General features: G+C 49.2%; 1 protein-coding gene across 11 annotated transcripts in view; it reads right to left on the bottom strand.

Moving 5' to 3' along the window:
* The window catches only part of DAGLA (diacylglycerol lipase alpha), a 51900-nt gene that overhangs the window by 11859 nt on the left and 19313 nt on the right, over nt 1-20728 (bottom strand). For 5 of the 11 annotated variants that reach the window (XR_002440096.1, XM_021401072.1, XM_021401079.1 and 2 more), the window contains 12 exons: nt 18149-18287; nt 17493-17704; nt 15659-15760; nt 14932-15070; nt 11997-12084; nt 7717-7851; nt 6977-7054; nt 5644-5768; nt 4306-4462; nt 3950-4033; nt 3745-3822; nt 560-640 (listed from right to left, as the gene is read on the bottom strand). Coding sequence is in view for 10 of the 11 variants with exons in the window: in XM_021401072.1 (XP_021256747.1) it covers nt 560-640; nt 3745-3822; nt 3950-4033; nt 4306-4462; nt 5644-5768; nt 6977-7054; nt 7717-7851; nt 11997-12084; nt 14932-15070; nt 15659-15760; nt 17493-17704; nt 18149-18243 (1374 nt within the window). In the remaining variant the exon portion in view is untranslated. Of the gene's footprint in view, nt 1-559; nt 641-3744; nt 3823-3949; nt 4034-4305; nt 4463-5643; nt 5769-6976; nt 7055-7716; nt 7852-11996; nt 12085-14931; nt 15071-15658; nt 15761-16939; nt 17024-17492; nt 17705-18148; nt 18288-18381; nt 18752-18792; nt 18890-20728 lie in introns of those variants that run through there. The other 6 variants (XM_021401070.1, XM_021401074.1, XM_021401073.1 and 3 more) reach the window with 4 other exon arrangements.

The raw sequence follows: 20728 nt of genomic DNA, 5'->3' as shown, positions 1-20728 counted from the left end.
GTTTGCTACCACTAATTTCCCGTGGGCCTGCTCAGGCCAAGGCACTCTATGGGCACGAGAAAAGGACAGCTGTCTGGCAGCAAGGAATCAGGCAGTGCAGAAAATCTCCCCTCTGCGAGGAGGTTGACGGTGCAATTACTGACACATAAGCTAAGGCAAGCATCTCCTTAACATCTCTCTCGAGCCTCCTTCTGACAGAGAGCTACAGGAAACGTGTGCACACAGACAGGCAGCATGCCATCCCACTGCTGTCTCCACAGAGGATCTCCATAGAGATGGGATTTTAGTTCCTCTTGATTGGTTTTTAATGTTCCCTGTCCTGCACGGCCACCAAATGGGACCTCCTGCCCGAGACAAAAAAAATTATCAGGAGCTCCGCAGTGCTCTTGGGAAGAAGGCTTCAAAATAATAATTAAAAAAAAAGCCTTCTAGGATTAAGTAACTAGAGGCCAGTCTGCCAAGCCAGAGAGATGGGAATGGAGACTGGAGAAATTAGTACAACGGAGGGAAATCTCAACTTCTGTACGGCCCGCGGTGATAAAAGAAAGCTCACGCTCACCAAGTCTCGCCCAAAGGCTTGAGAAAGCACCATCTCTTGCTCCAGTTTCTTCTTGATGTACTCAGCGGACAGCACCATGCCCTGAGTGCAAACAAAGAGAGAACAGGGTATGAAGGGCTGCCTAACAGAGGCAGCAAACGGCCCTCAGTGCTGGACAAGCTGAGCACCGCATAGCACGTGTCAGGGCTAAGGAAGAACGCTGCCTCCACTCCTCGTTAGGAGGAGGCTTCATTAGGCACGTGTTTTGGCTCACTGATGAGCGTAATAGAGATGCAGTTCAGCCCGTTGCATACATTCTTGGTAGAGCTTTTATTACAGTTCATATTCAGAGGTGAGCAAGCCTGAACTGCAAAGGCTAAAAACAGCCACGTAGCTCAGGGTCAACACAAGTAAACAGATCTTGCTCATTCTGCTAATTAATTGCCCTCAAATCATTCACACAGCCTGGGCTGGCCAAAAACCAGAGCGGATCATCTCCTCTGCTCTTTTCCATCACCCCCCTACCTGGAAACAGTTGAAGTACAAAGCGAATATTACTGAGCGCCCTTTAATCACAAAGGCAGAAGAGAATGTGCGGTCCCCTTCCGAAAGCAAAGAGAAGGGGAACTTTCAAAGCCCTCGATATCAAACATCCATCTGCCCGCTGAAGAAAAGGAATACAGGTGATTCTGCCGAGCCTGTAAATGGAACATCTGTAACGTCACCGTCAGCATCAAACGAGCAGATGCCGTGGTATTTCAGGCCCGTGTTCAGCTCTCAGCAGCTAGCCAGCTTCAGCTGCATTCAAAAGAGCCTCCATTTCTAACTCTAATGAGGAGTGAATGGCAGGCGACTTATATAAACTTCTGAGATGAATTTAGGATCCTATTTTTAAAAAGCACCATCTACCCCCATAGTGATTTTACTAATGGTCCAACAGTCGATCTTAGAGCTGTATTTTTGATAATTACTGCGTATTCTAAGGCAGGTAGCGATTTCAATATTATGGAACGAGGCTCATCCCTGCAAAGTTGCATTTAGCTTCACAAGTTTCAAAGGGATACAGTGATCTGGGCTTCATTTTCAAACCCCACGTACAAATAACCAAACAGGCCAAAGATCTAGGAAAAGCAAGGCAGAAATATTCCGTACTGCCTCGCAGTCTGAAGGCAAGAAACCGCTCTGCAATACTTGAGGTGTGGGTGTGAAAACCCACAGCGGAGGGTATCCGTGTGGTAGAAAAGAACTTGAAAGTTATGGCTGCGGAAAAGAGCTTGAAAGTTATGGCTGCAGAAAAGAGCTTGAAAGTTATGGCTGCAGAAAAGAGCTTGAAAGTTATGGCTGCAGAAAAGAGCTTGAAAGTTATGGCTGCTGCTGACTGCTCTGACACACAGGTGTTAGCATGGCTGAGCTTTGGGGCTTCCTCTTGCACAGCTATTCGCTGTCACGTTGGCTGGCTGAACACCAGTGACCAAACCTCCCCGAAATCATCACCTCCAGAGTTTTGTCCTGTGCAGGCTTAGCAGAAATCAGCATGGATTTTCTCTTTTTTCTTCTCACGGCTACGTTCTTCTGACCCAAAATAGCTCAGGGACCCAACAAACATCAACTGCGGCATGCACGGGAACCCAGGCAATCAAACGCTTCCAGCTGTGGTCCCAGTGGAGCAACAGGAAGGCTCAGGCAAACATCAAGAGTTTTAATTCCTCGGATGTCTGATCGGCACCACGTGAAGCAGCACGGCTCGTGGTGGAGATAACAGGGCATCCCAGCCCGCTGGGTGTGCTGCATCAGCAAGGAAAAGAACAGAAGCCAAGCAACTAACGGGAAGCTCCCGAGCAGCCCAGTGCTTTTCTACAAATTAAGTGCGTGAGCAAGATACTTCATCTGTTTTCGTATTAAAGTTGACTTCTGGGCATTAAAAATGCATCAGGACAGGCATCTCTAAATTCTATTATCTCCGTTAGCTTCCCCCAGGAATCAACAGCGCGTTATTGTCTGAAGATTAATATTTATAATAATTTCAGATTAAGCTGTATTTCTGTACTCGTAACAACAGAAAAAGACATAATGCAAAAGGCAAATAAAAATCCAATATAAAATACAGGGAATGATCTGATAATGGTTCCCTCTAAGTTACTGGCACACGGATATTTCCACAGAAAAAGATCAAGAGAAAAATCCAACTCCTCTAGGTATCTATTGCTAGCTTTTCTGCAGATTTACAATAGAACAAATGCCCCTTGCTTTCCTTTGGGTTCTGCCAACTGCTTGCCACAACGGTTCTGCAAAGCCATTTTGAATTAGGTGGAGTACAAAACCAAGCGACGTCACCTTTGACAGCAGGCGTAAGGCTTCAGAAACGTGAGATGTGAAGCAAAGGCTCAGACACCTCAATGCTAACTCAGTGACAAATCACTGCCTCGCTTGGCTCCCTGTCTACACAAGGCCTCGTGTGACCACGACGTCGATTCACTTTCCCGTTTGGGGGAAATGAAAGAAATACTCATTTGAGGAAGGAGAAGCACAACGTACTGCTTTCAAAAAGCTCCATCCTGAGAGCCTGATATAAAATCCTCCAGGACCGCGGCGAGTCCCAGCAGCACTTTTAGGCAACTGCTTCTTTCTCAGGCCCGTACCCAGCCGAGCATCCGAGGACGCAGCTATCAGCCTCTAATGCTCCACTTGATGAGGCACAGCATCAAAGCGCAGCACAGAGGCCATCTGGAAGGACACTGTGAACGAAGCAGGAGCTCTCAGGCGTTACGAGCTCCACGTCCTGCCCTGAAGGGACCCTGACCAGATGATCCACAGCATTTGGTCTCCCTGAGGAGCAGCGTTTCCAGTTTGGATTTTCCTTTCCCGGTCCGGCATTACATCTTGAGAAGCTGCTGAGCTCCTGCTCGTCTTCAAACTCAGCACGTGTGTCATCACTTTGCTGGACTGGGGCAAAGGTAAGCTCTATGCTAAATTGATTTAGTCAGTCCAACCCCGCTCGCTAACGAAGACACGCGGCATCAGCCTAATTATGCAGATGCGAGCCCTGCCGACATCTGTTTGTGAGGTCCAACGAATATCCCATTGCTACAGAATTCTAAAGGCATCGTCAGGGTTGGATTGCAAATCCTGAAAAGGCTGCTTTTGTTGTTGTTCCTGCCTACAATTCAAAGCCAAAACCGCAAAGGAATAAGCGCTTCTCTACGTACCTTGTGTCCCAGCCACGTTCCATGGTGACCCTCCACTGGAAGGCGCTCTGCGTCCCCAGTCAGGTCGGTCAGGGCATCCTGAAGAAAGGAGTCACTGTGCTTCAGGTAAATCAAACACCAACAGCAAGCCAGGAAGATCTCAGGCTCTCCTGAACGTTCGCTAGGGTGGCCAAGGGTGCGTGGGGCCACTGCACAAGGTACTTACTTTGGGAGACAGAGTTCCTCGGATGCTAATGACCACCTTCTTCTTATCGTGGTCCACAGCCACGTAAAAAGGAGTTTCATAAACCTAGAAGAGATGCACTGCTGTAACATTCTCGGTCGCATATTCTCCTGCTCAGGGAAAGCAGGGCAGCTTAACGTTTGCCTCTGACGGGGGGGCAAATATTTCAGCCCAAGGGACAGAAACTCTTGGCAGAGAGATAGGAGGGCAGGTCTAGGGTCAGAAAAAAGCTCAAGTTTTCTTCTTTTGCACCGTTACAGCTGGAAGCATGCAAGTCCCTCCAGGGGGGGCCTCGGGAGCGTGCCTCAAACAGGGTGGGGGCTGCAGACATTCCGTACCGCATCGTGGCAAGAAGTATAAACAATGTCCACCGAGGTCATGTTCTCATCCAAGAAGTGGCGCCGAATGGCAATGGCATTGCAGCCACAGCAATTATCCTCTTCGATGGTGACGCCGGGTGCGTAGCGGGGACGTGAAGGACAGAGACAGCAACACCTGCAGGAGAAAAAAAAATGACGGCCTTGAGGAAAGAAGAGGAACGCGGAAGAGACAGACTTTAAAGTGGGATGCCTGGAGGTGAGGGAAAGGAAGGGAGAACCTGCAAGCCACACTCGTCTCATCCTGACAGCAGTGATTTCCCTCATTCGCTCCAGCTCTTGCACAGAGCAGCACACAACTCCTATTTCCACATCAAAAGCGGCACTGGGATCGAGTGCAGTTTTCCCTCTGAGCACCAGAGAGAGCTACAGCGCAGCCAGTCTCCAAGGGATCACTGCGTGGCGGAGCTGGGACCTCTCCTCAGGAGATACTGCGCTTAACAGCACAGTCCTACACTGCTTCAACACACAAGCAACTAGCATTTATTAGATCCATATATAGCAAGTAGCAAAACAGGTCTAGAATCATCCCAGAACCACAGTGCAAGAACAAACCCTTTCTTCCTTTCTTTCCTTGATGAGACACTTCACAGATAAAAGTGACTCAGAAGGAGATTCCTCCTAACGGGTTCGGAGAAGAAATTTACTTCTTTAAGTGCAAAAAGCTCGACTCCGAAGAGAATCCGATGGCAGCATTATAGAAGCTAAAAAGCTAACATTTAAAACGTGCAATCCTGAGCTGAACTACGGCGTTGCTACCATGAGGTGAGCAGTACACAGCATGGCAATCAAAAAAAAAAAAACAATTAGAGAGAACACAGCACAAACTCTGGCCAAGTCTCGCTGATGCTTTCATAAAGACCCAAATGTCAATTCTCTGCATAACTAGGCACGCTGATAAATCTGATTTCTGCGTTCTGAGGCAGCTATTTTGACTCAGTGTGAAAGCACTCTTGTGCCAGATGAGTTCTCTCCGCTGCTTATCCCAACTGCACAGGACTGGCATGATCCTTAGCGCACCAGAGAGGACAGAACGTGACAGTGGTTTATTTAACAAGGTAAGCAGGTAAGTAACTGTAAGGAAAAAAATGAAGGAAAAGATGTGAGAATGAAGTTACTGGGAGATGGAAAGCGTCAGGGAAGAGAAAAAAAAAAGCAGAAGAGCTAAAAAGAAAGAAGTAACCGAGAAGTGATGGAGAAAGCGAAGTGATGAAAGAAAGAAGGAATTCTAAATCAGGGAAAAACAGAAGGGAAGAGGGAAGGAGAGAAAGCAGAGCGATAGACAGGACGGCCACTCACGAGCAGGATCTGGCCAGGTGACAGAGTCCACATGTGGGCTTCCTCATCAGGTATATGGGCCAGCCATAGGCAGCCAGGGCAAACAGCATGTAGTAACACACCTCTTTGTATCGCTGCATCTCTTGCTGAAAGAGACAAGAGACTCACTAAAGGCCTTATTCTCTTCATACGTCCATTTTCTCCTGTTTCCCTTTTTTCCGCCGTCGTTCGAGACTGCACCCTTCTCCCTGAACGTCAGCATTCTCTCTTACCAGCACCAGGACAGCAAATACTGTCAGCGTTTCCAGGTGGCTGCAGGAGAGCACGCTGGTTATGCTCAGTAAGATCCTCTCCTTCCCTCCCCTCCAAGTCCAACTGTGCCATTTATGTGATTAAGAGAGGCCTTACTAGCCCCTTAACAAAGCTTAAAGTTAGCTCCATGGGCATTCTCCTCTATATAACAAATGCTGCTGCAAAGAAAGGCCATCTCTGCGTATTTTGCCCCACTCAACCCTAACTGTGCAGGAAGAAGCTACGTTAAGTACCAAGATGAGCTCTCTAAAGACGCCGCTTCTGAATGGGCACAGGCCATAAGGAAGATGCCCAGAGAGGACCACAAAAGCCAGGCTGGGGCCGTATGCCCCAGGGATGTCTTCTATACGCCCTGCTGACCTCTCTCCCCACATACCTACGCAGAAGGAGATAGCCTGAACGCAAGCAGGTGGTTAGCATTAGCTGCAGAGCAGTAGGGCACAGCTGCAAGCTGGTTAATCACAGAATTGCTCGATCAGAGGTGCTGGGATTGGGTCAGTCTTTCCTTTCTTGCAAGAATATCATCTAACGCAGAGGGGGTGAATACGGCTTGCCCAACCAAGGGCTGCAACAGCACCATGCCAAGAGAAAAGCTGAGCTTCATTTACACAGAACTGTCTGCAGCCGTCTCCGTCCTGAGAACCTCTGACAGAACCAGCCCCAGGGAAGAAGGCTCCATCTCGCTCCAGGCCCTCACCAAGATGAAGACCAGCTGGTGGTACCATTACGTGGAGCTCTGCACAGCATCCCTGGCTGCCGCGCTCAGCTCGTACCTCTGACTTGTGAGAGATCTCACATTGTCTTACAGCATCAGAGTGGAAATACGACTTCCCCCAAAGCGGAGGACGGACAGATAATGCTTTAAAAGTGATCCGAAGACAACAAAGCCTCCAGGAGAACAAGCATTGTTATTCGATTGTACCGTTCTTGAACCTCTGTGGTTATTCCAGAAGGGCAGAATAGAAATGAAACCACTGAGAAAAAGAAAACAGGCTACATAAAGGAGCACGTGAGGCTGCAAGCTCACAGTCCAGTGACTTACCGCATTTTTCAGATCCAGATACTTGGTGTTCCTGGTCACTGGCATCCCAGACAGAAAAGCTAAGATGTCATTGTTTGCCTGTAAGTCACAAAGACAAGAAAACCTTCTCTGTGACACCAAGGCAAAAAAAAAAAAATCTATACATGAGAAACACAGAACTGTGTAACCTGGGCCAAGACAGCTTGCAAGCATCTTGGCCCGTCCCCTGAACCCGTTCCAATTCTGCTGTTCTGATTTCGGCCTGATCTCATCCCTGTCTGGACCCCACCTCTGAGGAAAATAAATATGACTTTTCTATTCAGTTAGGAATCTGCAAATCTCAAGGGCAGTAACAGCTTGGGAAGTCAGGATTTGTTTTTCCCGTCAGGTTGCCCTTGGGGAGGCAGTTTTGCCCAGACGCTGGCGTCTTCTCTCCACTCTTCCCATTTACTTTAAAGCAACCGCCTTCTCCTTCAAGACAGTCACCTGTCTAGAGTCAGGATTGAAATCCGCGTGCATCACCTAACTAGAAAAGGCAATACGTCTCGAGCTCGACTCAGTGTCAGTTGAGCCCTTTGGGAATCGTGGAAAAAAAAGCTGCTAAAAAACACAACCTTTTTTGAACAGCTCCACGGCTGGCAATAACTCATCACACAACAGAAGCACGGCGGGCAGCGGCGACGCGTGGCTCTCCCCCGAGTCCCAAGAGCAACAGGTAAATGAGAGGCCAAGCCAAATGCCCCCCAGGCCCCTCCACCCACCTCATCCAGCACGGCGCTGCGCTTGGCCCGCTGCCGCTGGCGCAGAAGAACCAGGCCTGCAATGATGTCAGATGGGACGATGTCAAGGTCTCGGAAAAACTCGGCGAACAGGTAGGCGATTTCGGAGTAGGCGTCCTGCAAAATCCACAGAGAGAAGGGATTGGGTATGGGGAGCCTCAAAGCAGGACACAGAATGAGAGCCAGGGCGGCAGCGATGGCCTCGTTTCCGCAGCCCTCCCCAAAACATCCACGAGATTCCTTCTGGGAACACCGCAGCTGCTCTGATCGTGATGAACACCTCTTATTTTACAAAGCCACACGCACAGGTCTCAACTGAGACTGGATTTGCTGTGTGGGTAAGCTGGCCGCCTAAGCATCAGAACAGGCAATGCATATGCAAGGGGAGGGAAGGACAATGTTTTCAGCATAAATAAGGCAGGGGAAGTAAGCTGAGAACCAAAAAAAACCCCAGTCCAGGGTCACCTCACAGTCGGCCTTTCTCCTCAAAAGCAATTTCACTTGGAAGGAAGGCTATTCAGGAAAAATGCACCCAATTTTTCCCATTTAACAGCTTCTTCAATTCCGTAACTCTGTCCTGGAATTATTTTCCCCATGCTTAAGCCAGACCTCACCACCTCAGGCACATGGCAGAGAAAGTGAGGGACGTTTGCGAGCTGTCAGTGAACAGCCTCTGTACTGCTCAGCACCGTGCTGTTTGCTACACGATTTCAAAGAGTTAAATTACAACAAGCAGGTGTTGCACATTAGAGCTCCGGGTCCTGAAAGAGCTGAGCCAGTTCGCAAGCTTTTCCAAGTTTGTCTTGGAGCGCACCCAAGCAGAAGGGCCTGAAAAGAACAACCTGTGAAAACAGATCCGAGTCATCGAACCATAGAAAGGTTAAGGTTGGAAAAGACCACTAAGTCCATCGAGTCCGAGTTACTGAATGCAGAGTTCCCAGCAGGGAAAGTGACCAACCCTCTACACAAAAACACCGCAGAAGAAGGGATAGAACTGGAAACGACCTTAGAAAATCACGCAAAGCTTTAAAGCGGGGTGACACAGACTTTGAGGAGAAGCGTTGCTTTCTTTTTGGCTCTGTACTACAAAAAAAAAAAGCCACAAAAAAAAAAAATCACATAGGATCCTAAGGGAGAATGGTTTGGGAGGCTGGAAATGGCTAGACTGTGAGACAACGCGTCTGGCCACCGCTCGGAACAGGGAGCTCAAAGGCAAGGGTGACCCAGAGGCTGAACCAACAAAGAGTGGGACTGAGCAAGTCCTATAGCACTCAAGTGGTCAGTGTTTTGACTGCTGCCACCATTAACTCTTCCCACTAAGATCTAGCAGCCTTACCCCGAATTTTTAGCCGTATTTTCATAGCAACCTCTACTCAACGCTAACGCCATGCGACTGCAGTCCCGTCTGTAGAAAGCCTGGGCTGTTCACTTGGGCTGGTCTTCAGGGCAGAATCTCTCCATCTCTTTGACAGATCAGAAAGCAAATCCCTTCTCCCCCAGCAGGCTTGCAGGAAATGACCTACATTCTTCTATTCGCTGACAAACTCCTGGAGTGCAAGATTACCTTTTATCATTTTTCGCTTGCCTAAAGCAAGTGACACCGTCCTCAAGAACGGGCTTTCAGGTGCCCCCTGCACAGGTTTCCGTGCCCGCTGTGCATCTGAACAGCAAATGGACTTCCATCAATCAGCCTTGCCAACTTTCCGACCGCACTGCCCACAACCTACCGCCCCAATAAATCCTTCCACAGCTCCGCAAGAGACGCAGACGGCCTCAAATTGAACCGCAAGCAACGCTCACCCAAAGCAACACCACTGCCTCCTAATGCTCTGCCCACGGTAAAAGGCCAGAACAAAAGTTCAGCGGGTGTGCTTTGTTCTGAAGAAAGAGCTGCTGCTGGTGGGCCTGATGTGACATTGCAGGACTGACTGCGGCGCTCTGCTACAAAGCCTGGAGGCTTTGGGGCTGGCAGAGCCAACGGAGACTGAGAGCTGCAGACGTCGCTCCAGACTTACAGGAACAGATTCTTGCCCCGGTGCCACGTTCACTCTGCAGAACTTTATTCTCCAGCCCAGAGGACAATCACCCTCTGCTAGAACATTTCTTTTCCCCGCGAAGCCTGGGAGAGGCAGCGATGGATTCGTTTCTGACCCATTACATACGCATTCATTCCGCACGCTGTCATGCAAGGACACACAAAGTCAGAGCTTGTTTCTTCAAAGAAAAGAGCCTGGAAACCACTCAAGCTGAATGTAAAATGGAAATTCAACAGCACAAGGAATTCCAAGATTCTGGTATCCACTTCTATCCTGAACTAGAAAAAAAAGAAGTGGAAACCAACAGTCACCGCAGAATGAAAAGTCTGTTCGCAAAACATCTTGACACGAGGTGAAATATTTTGCATTCCTGAATACTGCTGTTCCCAAACAGCATTCCTGAACACCACTGTTGGGGAACCAGGGCACCCGATGCCTCTCAGGGCTCTGGGATCTGTCGGAGCCACCTGGCGGGGCAGCCAGGTGCAAGCAAAGCCAGCGCACCCCCAAAGCGCTTCTGCTGACGGGCAGAACGCAGCCCCTATGGAAAAGCTGCTCTTGGAGCTGCCCTGGCACACACCTCATTCCGCTGCCGTTTTCCAGATGGATTTTCCTAAGCAGCTCCACGAGACGACCTGCGAAAGCTGGCAGGACTGGGCTGCGCCTCCAGAGCAGCTTGGGGCCGCGCTCCATCCAGCACGCAGCTCAGAGCAGCGGAACACGCGGGCTGCATTTCTGCACGCTTTTTCCTTTCTGAGGTTCAAATCCCAGCCTCATTTCTCTTCCCATACAAGTTCACAGCCCCTCCAATATGCTCCTTTTTTTCTCCCGCATCTTTTAGTAGACCAAACTATATTTAGCGAGGAGATCATTGATGCGCTCGGTCCCTTGATGTTTTCTGTCATTTTCTACGTCCTTCCACTAAGTGTTTTTTTTTTTTTTTTCTTTTCTGAGGGCTTTTTTGGCCACTGCTGTGCACTGATGTCTTTGTTGAGGTGTCCTTGATAACTCCTAGCTCTTTTCCTGAGAGGTTGTAGCTAATTCACAGCCTATCAGCGTATGCAAGTGATTTAAATTGTTTCTTCGGATGTGCACGCGCTACCTCATCCTTCACTATTATGACTTTGGTCTCTCGTTGATAACAGCTCCCCGGTTCTGCTCGGTCCTTAAGGAGTTCTCAGTTACTCAGAATTCTGAGCAACTTAAACATTAATGCTGTCAGCTTAACGTTCACCTCTATCAGGTTAGGAGGCCTCCTGTTGAGTATCACTCTAACGTTAAAACCTGCTCCCACCGCTTTCAATAGGAAGGAATGGGCTGCTATCATTGGGGAAGTGAAATCAACCCCTTACCCTGCACTGTTTCCCTTCAGAAGCTGCTTTCTGCAAAGGAACAATCCCAACCGTAGCACTTCCAAGTTTCAATCTTCATCTGAACCCATAGACTAAATAGTAGGGCCTGCTAGCATCCCCAGTAGGGCCTGTCAGTACCCAGGAGGATTCTTGTTGCTGATTCTGGCAGGTTTCTATTTTTCCATTTTCAAAGTCTCTCTCTTTCTCAAGCACGAGGCTGACTCAAACTAATAGGATAAACTGACTCAGTAAAGGAAAACCGATCACACAAAGTGCTGTTAAATGCTGCGCCTAAATTGATGAAAAAATGTATTTTTCCCGCTAGCATCGTCACTTAAAATCAGTCAGTTTGCCGTAATAGCAAGGTAAAGAGCAGCTTCCAGACACAAGCTTGGAACTGACAACGCCGCTCTTCGGTGCTATTATGTGTCCCAGAGAGCAGTCCATGACATTCAAAACCAGAGGGTTAAGAATGGCTATATTGAAAGAGACAACTGTCCTCCCCAGCGACGTTACATCTGCACCTACGGAGAAATATCAGCTGCTATTTCTGCATAGAATACCTGCAGAAAGACCAGCTTTAATTCGGCCTACCCAGTCTGAAAGGAAGGAAAAGGAACCAGCACAGAGCAAAAGGTGAAGGCTGCTCAGTGTGAGGGGTGGCTCAGCTCGCTGCTTCTCGGAGGACAGTTTCAGCCCTTGCAAGCACTGCCGGCAAGGCTCACTGGACTCCTGCATCTCAGAACCCTCGCAGCGAAACGAGGCACGTCCAGGTTTGATAGCAGGAATCCCACGCCGCTGCGCTCTGCTGAGTCCTGTGTATCACTGGCCACGCAGGGAGCTTGCTCTGTGCCAGGAGCTTCTTGCTACCTACCGACTGAGAGTCCTTTGTCCGTGTGCAGCAAAGAAAAACCTTGAGGCGGCGCGTCCAGCTGCTGGCCTGCCCTTCCTCCAGGCGGTGTCTGCAGGAAAGAAATCAAGGTTTACCAAAAAGAGAAAAAAAATAAGGCTCCGAGTGCTTGCACTAAGAGCTGGGCAAAGTTTTTCCACTAAATAGCATACTTGGAAAAATATTTTTATGATATGCAAGTTTCAGCACTTAAAAAATTTCCATTCTTTGAGTAGGGCGCGTAACTTGAAGCCAGAAGTGGGAAAGCAAGCTAAAGGTTCTCTTTCAATTTAGAGAAGGTTAAAAAAAAAAAAGCCTGGATACAGAGGGTTTCACTCAACCCACATTTGGTCTATAGGACGTTTCAATCTCAGCTTCAAAATTAGCTAATTGGACAACCCTATTTAAAATAAGCTATAGCTGGGTTCATTCCGCCGTTGTGAACTCGCCCTACTTACTACACTTTCAGGGTGACAGCGCCTAAAGTTTAACTAGCATTCCTGCAGAACAAACCTGAGATGGAGACAGGCTCTGCATTATGGAATTAGGCGACTTTCCTTCCCTCAGGGAGCCGTGCTACCCGCATATGGATAAAGCCCACAGCTCCTCTAATGCAGGGTCTTTGTCATGAGGACACAGACCGATGTAGCATGGGTCGGTGCAATAAAAAAAAAAAAAGACAGCTTCTGTTTTTCTGCCATGAAGAGCCCAAGCACAGAGAGCTGGTTGCACCTGGAAGAAAAAGCTGCTGGTAAGCAAGTATTTGCCTGCAGCAGAAGGAGGAGATTTTGCAGGGCCTCGTGCCCGAGCATTTTAAAGCAAATACCCATAACCTCCAGGGAAGACTCCAGAAGTGGAAGAGGAATACGAGGGCCCTAAGACAGAGCTGGCAATGCTCTGTTTGCTCCACCAAATGCCAGAGAGCTCGTGCAGCAATGCAAAGAACTTCACAACTTCACTGCGGGGGTTGAACCAGCAAGTGCGCTCTGAGCTATTTTCAACTCTGACTTCTCCCAAATTCTTCCTTCCAAACACTGAACTTCCACACGTTTTGGATGAGTCCCGCAACAAGTTTTTTTCGAGAGGGCTCGGTGCAATTAATGGAGCCGTTTGTTTCAGTTTGATTTATTTCGTTCACGCGGCAAGAACATAAAAGCCCACACGCATCAAGAAGGCGCCGGTAAAAGAAAACCACGGCGTAGCAGAGTCCAACAGCTACAGCAGAGCACCACAAAAAGGAAGCTGCAGGTTCACATCTCCTAAATGTGACAAAGAAATCAAGTTCTTTCACGAGCTGAGACAGGAAGGACAGCTCAGATGAAGGTGATACAAACGCCAGAGTAATGCTATAGCTCACGAGGCTCGTATCACTGCAGGCCAAGGGATGCAACAGGAGCAACTGGCCCTCAGCACCTTGCAGAATCGCAATCCAGAAGCAGGCAGGGAATTTCAAAACTCCCTGGAAAGGATTGCTTCAAGCAAGTGGCTGGTTTCGAACTATACTCTTTGGAAGCAATAGGTTTAGTAGCAACCACACAGGGTTATTTTGTGTTTCCCTTCCACGTTACAGCCCACAGCATTTTGCTTGTTAACATCTGTTAACGCTCCCTTCCTGCAGCAGAAATCTGCAGGCAGCAGGCACGAGCTCTCTGAAAATGTTACAGACCTAGAGGGAAAAACCTGGCCGTGGCCCAAGGGACAAATACCTTCACTCAGTTGTCTGGGATCTCAAAACTCCAGAGGGAGATCGTTATTGGTGTTCTCTACCGTCTTACTTTAAGCTCCCTAGCAAATAGAACTTCGCAACCTGTGGCACAGTCTCCCCTCAAAAGAAAATAAAATAAATGCATTAAGCCAAACAGCTTTGATTTATTGTGGGGTACCAGAGCCACAGCATCTTCCAGCTTTTCATCCACATCTCCTTGGGAATGTCTTCATCGTAATGCAGCAATCGCATCCATCAGGCTTACAGGGCACTAATTCTGAGTATTCAAGGCTAGTGTTTGCAACATACTAGGAAGGCAAAGAGAAGTTTCTTCTATTCTGCAACAAAAAACAGGCTCCTTCAAACAGAGCTTGCAGCTCAGTCCTCAGAAAAATCCGGAGACTTTTCCTCCCTCCAGAAAAATGGGGGTCTGAAGGATTCCACTTCGAGACATGGAAAGAGCACGTATTCAAACGCTCCTCAAATATACGTTTCCAATGAGAAATGCAGAATTTGCAGGATATTTTTTTTAAAAGCCTCATTTTTTTAGCATTCAAAACCTAACGCCCTCTGCCCTACAAAGTTTCATTCCTTACTGATGGTTACACACGTCAAAACGGCATAGGAAAACAAAGCCTGCTTGTGCTGTCCCACTACAGGAAAAAGCTTCTGAAAAATGCCTTGCTTGGTGAAAAATGCTTTCACGTCCCCATCTGGTTAGCTCAAAGATGCCATCGATTCTTAATTAAAACATCTAGCTGCCAGCACCGAAGGAACTGCTTCTTGGCCAAGACCAAATTTCAGAAATCTCAGGCCAAAGGGTCACATTGTGCAGATAAACACAATGGAAGAAAGAGGCTTTGCACAAAGGTGCCTCAACCTAAGCAAAATTTAAACACTGCCTCCCTTTCGCCAGGTAAAACACAGTGCTGACAGGACGGACAAGCAGGCTGTTGTGATTAGCACCGTGGCTCTAGGGGCTAGGAGGGATTTACGAAGCCAGTGACTAACACACAACGCAGCCAGGCACCGCATTGCTTTGCCTCCTTTAAATACAGATGCCCACACACAGCACCTGACAGTCTGAGCTGCGTTCCTCCAAAAATCGCCCTCACCAAAGGGAAGTAACACCTGCAAGTGAACGCTGCCTGAAGCGAGGCGGGGAGAATGCCAAGAAGCACAGAAAGCAGGGCTGCCCTTCCAGGATTGCTTTACCGCAGGTTGTACGTCCTCAGGTTGCGCTGCCTCCGCTTCGTGGCACGCAGTTTGACAAAGGTCCGGCCTGTCGGGTCGAAGACGCATAGGACAGTGATGCAGACACTCAGGATGACAACCCAGTTGCACACCACCATTCCTGCCAAGAAAGGGAATAGGTCACGTGCTCTGCCCTCAGGTCCTGGCAGCGCTGTTTCCTGCTCCTCGCCCTGCGCATCACACACGCCTCTCCGTTGCCACAGGGCGGACAGAAGCAGCTAACCCAAATATTCCTGCAGCCAGCTGCAGCACAAAGAAATCTTCTGCAAAGGCTTCTGCCCACTGCTAGCCTTCGCAGCCGGTTTAAGAGACCGCCTGTGCAGAAGGCTATTAAAGACTCACTGAGGACCCAGCGGACTGCAACGTTCCCATCGCTCCGCCGAGGAGAATGGTCGGCTTTGAAAAGGAATTTGAGAAAAAACAGGAAAGCCATTTTGAACAGAAGAAGGAGAACCAGGGCTTTCAGACTCTCCACGCCAGACCCCTCCATGGGAGCAGGGATTCTTGCCTCGGTGCAGGCGGCACAAGCAAATGAATAGAACAACTGTTCCGAGCGCTGGGTTCTCGGGGGAAACAAGCGCAGCATTTACAGCTACAATTCACTACCAGCAGTCAATCCCCACATGCATGAGTGAATTAGCTCTCCAAGGCAAGAGGATGTCTGTGCATACACATTCCAAATACATACCCAAAGTGACGCTCTTTGCGGTGATATCATTGCAGGAAGTGTAGTACTGCGTTAGCCAAACGATGCCCACAATAGCGTACACAAACTCAATCACCAAGATAGCTGAAACAAAAGGAACACAATGAATAGCAGCAGCATCTATCTCCCTGAGGATCAATGACTGTCTTTCCCCACCTTCTGGCTAGGAATCCCAAAGACGAGGTCTTCAGGAGGACAGCTGCAGAATAAAAGACCGCAAGGTACGACCCCACAGTACGGATGGGGAACGAGGTAGAGGGTGAAGAGCTTGCTTTGTGACACCTAGCGAGCCTTTGGTGGAGCTGGGACTAAACCCACAGCCCAGCCCAGCAAACTGAGCAGCCATCCACTGAGAAAGAAACCAGGGCTGGACCTGGCTCCTCAAGTGTTCTGAAGCTGAGCTGCACTAGGCTTTGCCTACCTTAGCCAACCTCCCCTCTGAGGCTACCAGCTGCAATACCGTGGAGAAGACCCTCGTGGCCCACTATGGGAACTACACCCTTAGATTCATAAGCACTAAACCCGCTCTGCTGAAATCAGACTATCACGTGGACCTTGCCCACAAAAGGGTCACACCCCTACTTCAATCACCAGAGCCATTCAGAGGGAGAAAGAAACAACTCGACGTGAAATAAACACGTACAAGACCCAAGTTACAGTGTAAACACAGATCTCAAACGCGGGGAAGAAAACTGCATGATTCTTTGGACTCTCTCTACCTCCCTTGCCTCATTTAGACTGTTTTTAACAGTGTTACTGAAGCCGTCAGGCTCTACATGCTTTCTCAGGGAGATCGCATTGTGTCTGGGAAACTGGAGAGAGAGATTTGTTTGCTGTTCGTGTTAATGATTTGCTCTCAGCACTCCAAGGCGGAAACGTCTCCCAGATAGAGCTTTCAAGCAAAGTTACCCATCTTTTAGCAAATTCGGCCTGAAAACAATCCAGCAAAAACAGAAACTCAAAACCATGATATGCTTTGTTGGAATGGGTTTGACTCTGTCTCTCCAAAAGACTCTCTTAAAGTCTTCGCCCAGCACGGAAAAATCTCATCAGTGTTCTGTGTCTGGAAGGGAACGGACCAGGGGAGGGAAGACAAGCCAAAATGGTGTCACGGAGTTATCTCTGATTGATGGACTGAGAAACAGTCTCTTTTCCAACCTAGTTCTTGGTGGGTGAGAAAAACAGGAAATGTTTTTAGGAAGAAAAGGCATATGCGCTCTCAGAGAGAAGATGCAACAGCGAGCAGGTGGCAAACCTATTTACCTCCCCGTGCCTGGGGGCAGAGTATCAGAGCGCACGTTGCTGGATGGAGAGATGCATCATGTGTGAGTCAAAAGGTCAGACACGCTGCAAGGCAAGCGGATGCAGATTTAAGTATATATATGTCAGGCAGAGGACGTGCCCATGGCCTCAGGGTGAGAACAGCCAAGATTTACAAAGGCATATGCCTGTACCATAGGAAAACTCGTGGAAAAAGAGTGGGAGAGAGGTGTAGATGCATCTCACTGTGGCAAATCTGAGCTGCAAGACAGAAGGAGAGCATATTCTGTTGGAGGAAAAGGATGTACCTGCATCACAACGAGGATGACAAGTTAAAGGTTTGCTAGAAAGATATTTGGGGCGCTGCATGAGAGTCTTACAGCAACGACAGGGTACAGTATATGGGATGCATTCAGATGCATATCGCATACAAGTGGCCATCTGGATGTCTTTGAGAAGCTGTGTTTGTCAGGGTGTGGGGAGAGAAGTCTTCTGCGCTAGCAGATGGCAGTGTGGAGGCTGAGTCATTAGGAGGCCTCAGGCCGCTGCATCTTACCCAGTCTGACATAGAGCACATACTGCATGGAGTCTCGGGGCTCGGTGTACAGGATGCTGCCTCGCATGCTGAGCCAGATGATTGCCATCTCTGCGATCATACAGCTGAGCAGGATGCCCAGGTAGCCTCTGCCGTGGTCCACCAGGTTCAGCGAGCAGGTCTCATTGGGGTTGTACACCAGCCCGAAGAGCACCACCGAGAGGATCACAAACCTGCCAGGCACAGACACGGCAGGTCACATCGTCCCACGGGATCGCATCATCATAGAACGGATTGGGTTAGGAGGGACCTCATAGCCCACCCAGTCTCAATCCCCTGCCGTGGGCTGGTTGCCACCTACTAGATCAGGATGCCCGGGATCTGCTACTTCAACTGTTTTGCCTGAGCCCTGTACAGTAACGCAGCCCAAACTCCAAGCCCCGGTAGCACAGGAGGATACGGGGAGATCTGGTCAGGCTTCCTCTTTGGAAATTGAGCTTAGAATAGCACTTATGCAAACAACCAGAGGCTGGAAACAAGCTGGCTGCTGTCAAAAATGCCCCATCCAAGCCTTTTAGCCGCGTATGGAAGCACAAGAATTACAGCTGCGAGAAGCAGAACCGGCAAGAAACTCGCGGAGGAATTCAAGCCATCACCCCGCTGCCTTTCTCACTTACCAGGTGGTATGCAGGAGGAAGAGGAAGACTGCTGGCAAAACGAGGTCATCGCTGCCCACAGACCAGCGACGGCGGAACACGACAATCCCTGGCATGGCTAGCGGGTCTCAGAAAGTTCAGCGGGCACGACGCTCACCTCCTAGGAAAGAAGCACAGACACCGTTGCCCTTCCTCACCCCCCACGACGGAGACCCACAGCCTCAGGTCAGCAGAAAGCCGGCATCTGAGCTAACCTACTCGACAGCCAAGATGGCAGAGCTTCTTCCTTCCAGCACTAGGAGGCATGGCACGCTCAAAAAGGAGAGCGCAGGAGGGGAAGGTGCTGTCTGAAGAGTGACAAGCGTTGGGTGAAGCAGGTGTGTAACTCGCCGCACGCAACTGCCACTCACTCAGCTCCACGAGATTAAAAGGAATCCTGTTAGGGCCACGTGTCAGTAAGAGGTCGGCTGATTTGGACAGGTTACACCGGTCTCAGTCCCCAAAAAGGCTCTATTACCTCTATTATTATTGTCCTTCCAAAGGCGTGCCTGCTGCCATCCCCTTCACTGCCAGCCCTCACAAGGCTCAGCGAGCCAAATCCCCATTAGCAGTTAGCAGCAGCGTTTGGGGAAGCTATTGACTGGCTCCCAGCAGAAAGCACTTACAGCCGAGGGAGCAAACTCCTAGGTGATCTCTCACTCAGCCACAAGTTGCACAGAAGAATCCTGCCAGCTCCGCATCTCCTTTGTGCTCACGCTGGCCCTGACAGGCAATAACAATGAAAAAGGTTGAAAGATTGAGGGGCTGGCTGTTCCTCCCCACGTTTTGTTTGTGCTCCTGTTTCTAAAGCTACACAAACCCTTTTTAAAAAAAGAAACAGCAGTGATAGAAGTCACAAGACTCTGCAGGGCTACCCAGCCACCTCCTCCAGCACAGCTTTCCCACACTGTTTCAGAGCTGCTGTGCACGCTCCAGTTTGCTCCAATCCAAGCCCCTGGGGTCGGACCAGCTCTGTCTATCCCTGCAGCTAGCTCACCCTATCTCCCTTCCGCATTCCTGGCACAACACGTTTCAACCCTCACCTGCAGCCTGTGAGGTTTTGTCAACCTCTGATTTCCTGTATCGCGCCTACGGGCGGTCTGCCCACAGCCACCACCACCGCTCACCCGCCGTGCCTCATGTACCACACCAAAAACTCAACTTGCACATGTCTCTAGGTGTTAAAACCAGGACGAACCGCAAGATCACACTTAGGTAGTTTGAATCTCAAAGTAACACGGGTGCTGGGTTGGTGAGCAGTCCTGGGTTGGTGAGCAAACCGCACGCTCCTCCGGCCACCTGGAGACTCCCAGCCTCGTCACCAACAGCCCTGCCACACCAAGAAATGGGCACCACAGGGCTGCCACTCATGGCTGCGTGCTTACTGGGCTACTCTGGGCTGCACTGCAAAAAGAGTCACGATTCATTTCCAAAGACTGCCTATGCAAAATCTAAACAGAGGTTTGAGGTCTTGCCATTGATTTGAACAGATAGGAGATGACAGAAGGCCTGAGATCGTAAAGCCTACAAAATTAAACAGCAGCAAAACTACAGTCGTGTCACTGTGATAATTCTGGCTTCATTCCAGGGCAGCAGATCATAGAACCACAGAACCATGTAACAGTTGGGTTGGAAAGGACCTTAAAGACCATAGAACCATGAAGCGTTGGGTTGGAAAGGACCTTAAAGACCATAGAACCACAGGATGGTTGGGTTGGAAAGGACCTTAAAGATCATAGAACCATGGGATGGTTGGGTTGGAAAGGACCTTAAAGACCATAGAACCATGAAGCGTTGGGCTGGAAAGGACCTTAAAGACCACAGAACCATGAAACGGTTGGGTTGGAAAGGATCTTAAAGACCATAGAACCATAGGATGGTTGGGTTGGAAAGGACCTTAAAGACCATAGAACCATGGGATGGTTGGGTTGGAAGGGACCTTAGAGACCATAGAACCATGAAATGGTTGGGNCATAGAACCATGAAATGGTTGGGTTGGAAAGGACCTTAAAGACCATAGAACCACGGGATGGTTGGGTTGGAAAGGACCTCAAAGTCCACCCATACCCAACCCCCTGCTGTGGGCTGGTTGTTCCCCACCAGATCAGGCTGCCCAGGGCCCCATCCAACCTGGCCTTGAGTACCTCCAGAGATGGGACACAAACCACTTCTCTGGGCATCCTGTGTCAGGGCCTCACCACTTTCCAGGTAAAGAATTTCCTCCTCAAATCGAACCTAAATCTCCCCTCTTTTAGATAAAAAACATTTCTCCTTGTCCTATCACTACATGCCCACGTAAAAAGTCACTCTCCCTCCTGTTTATAAACTTAAAAGAGTTGCATTTTGAGAAAATGCAGATGTGGCTCTAGCAGGGAGATGGGGAAGAAAACTGCAAGGCTAGAACATAGCCAGCCCTGAGACCAACGACCCTAGTTTAGCAACACCAAGAATCCCTTGCGGTGCTCCCAAAATTGTTCCAGAGAGCAAAAGATACCCCACACCTTGAAATCTACACCCTTCCGTGAGGAGCCCCAAGCTCCCAGTGCTGAAATTATTGGGGGG

Source organism: Numida meleagris, chromosome 6 (assembly GCF_002078875.1).
Source record: "Numida meleagris isolate 19003 breed g44 Domestic line chromosome 6, NumMel1.0, whole genome shotgun sequence".
In the NCBI taxonomy this organism is placed as follows: Eukaryota; Metazoa; Chordata; class Aves; order Galliformes; family Numididae; genus Numida; species Numida meleagris.
The sequence above is the reverse complement of the archived record's forward strand: the minus strand, read 5'-3'. Positions and strand labels throughout refer to the sequence as shown.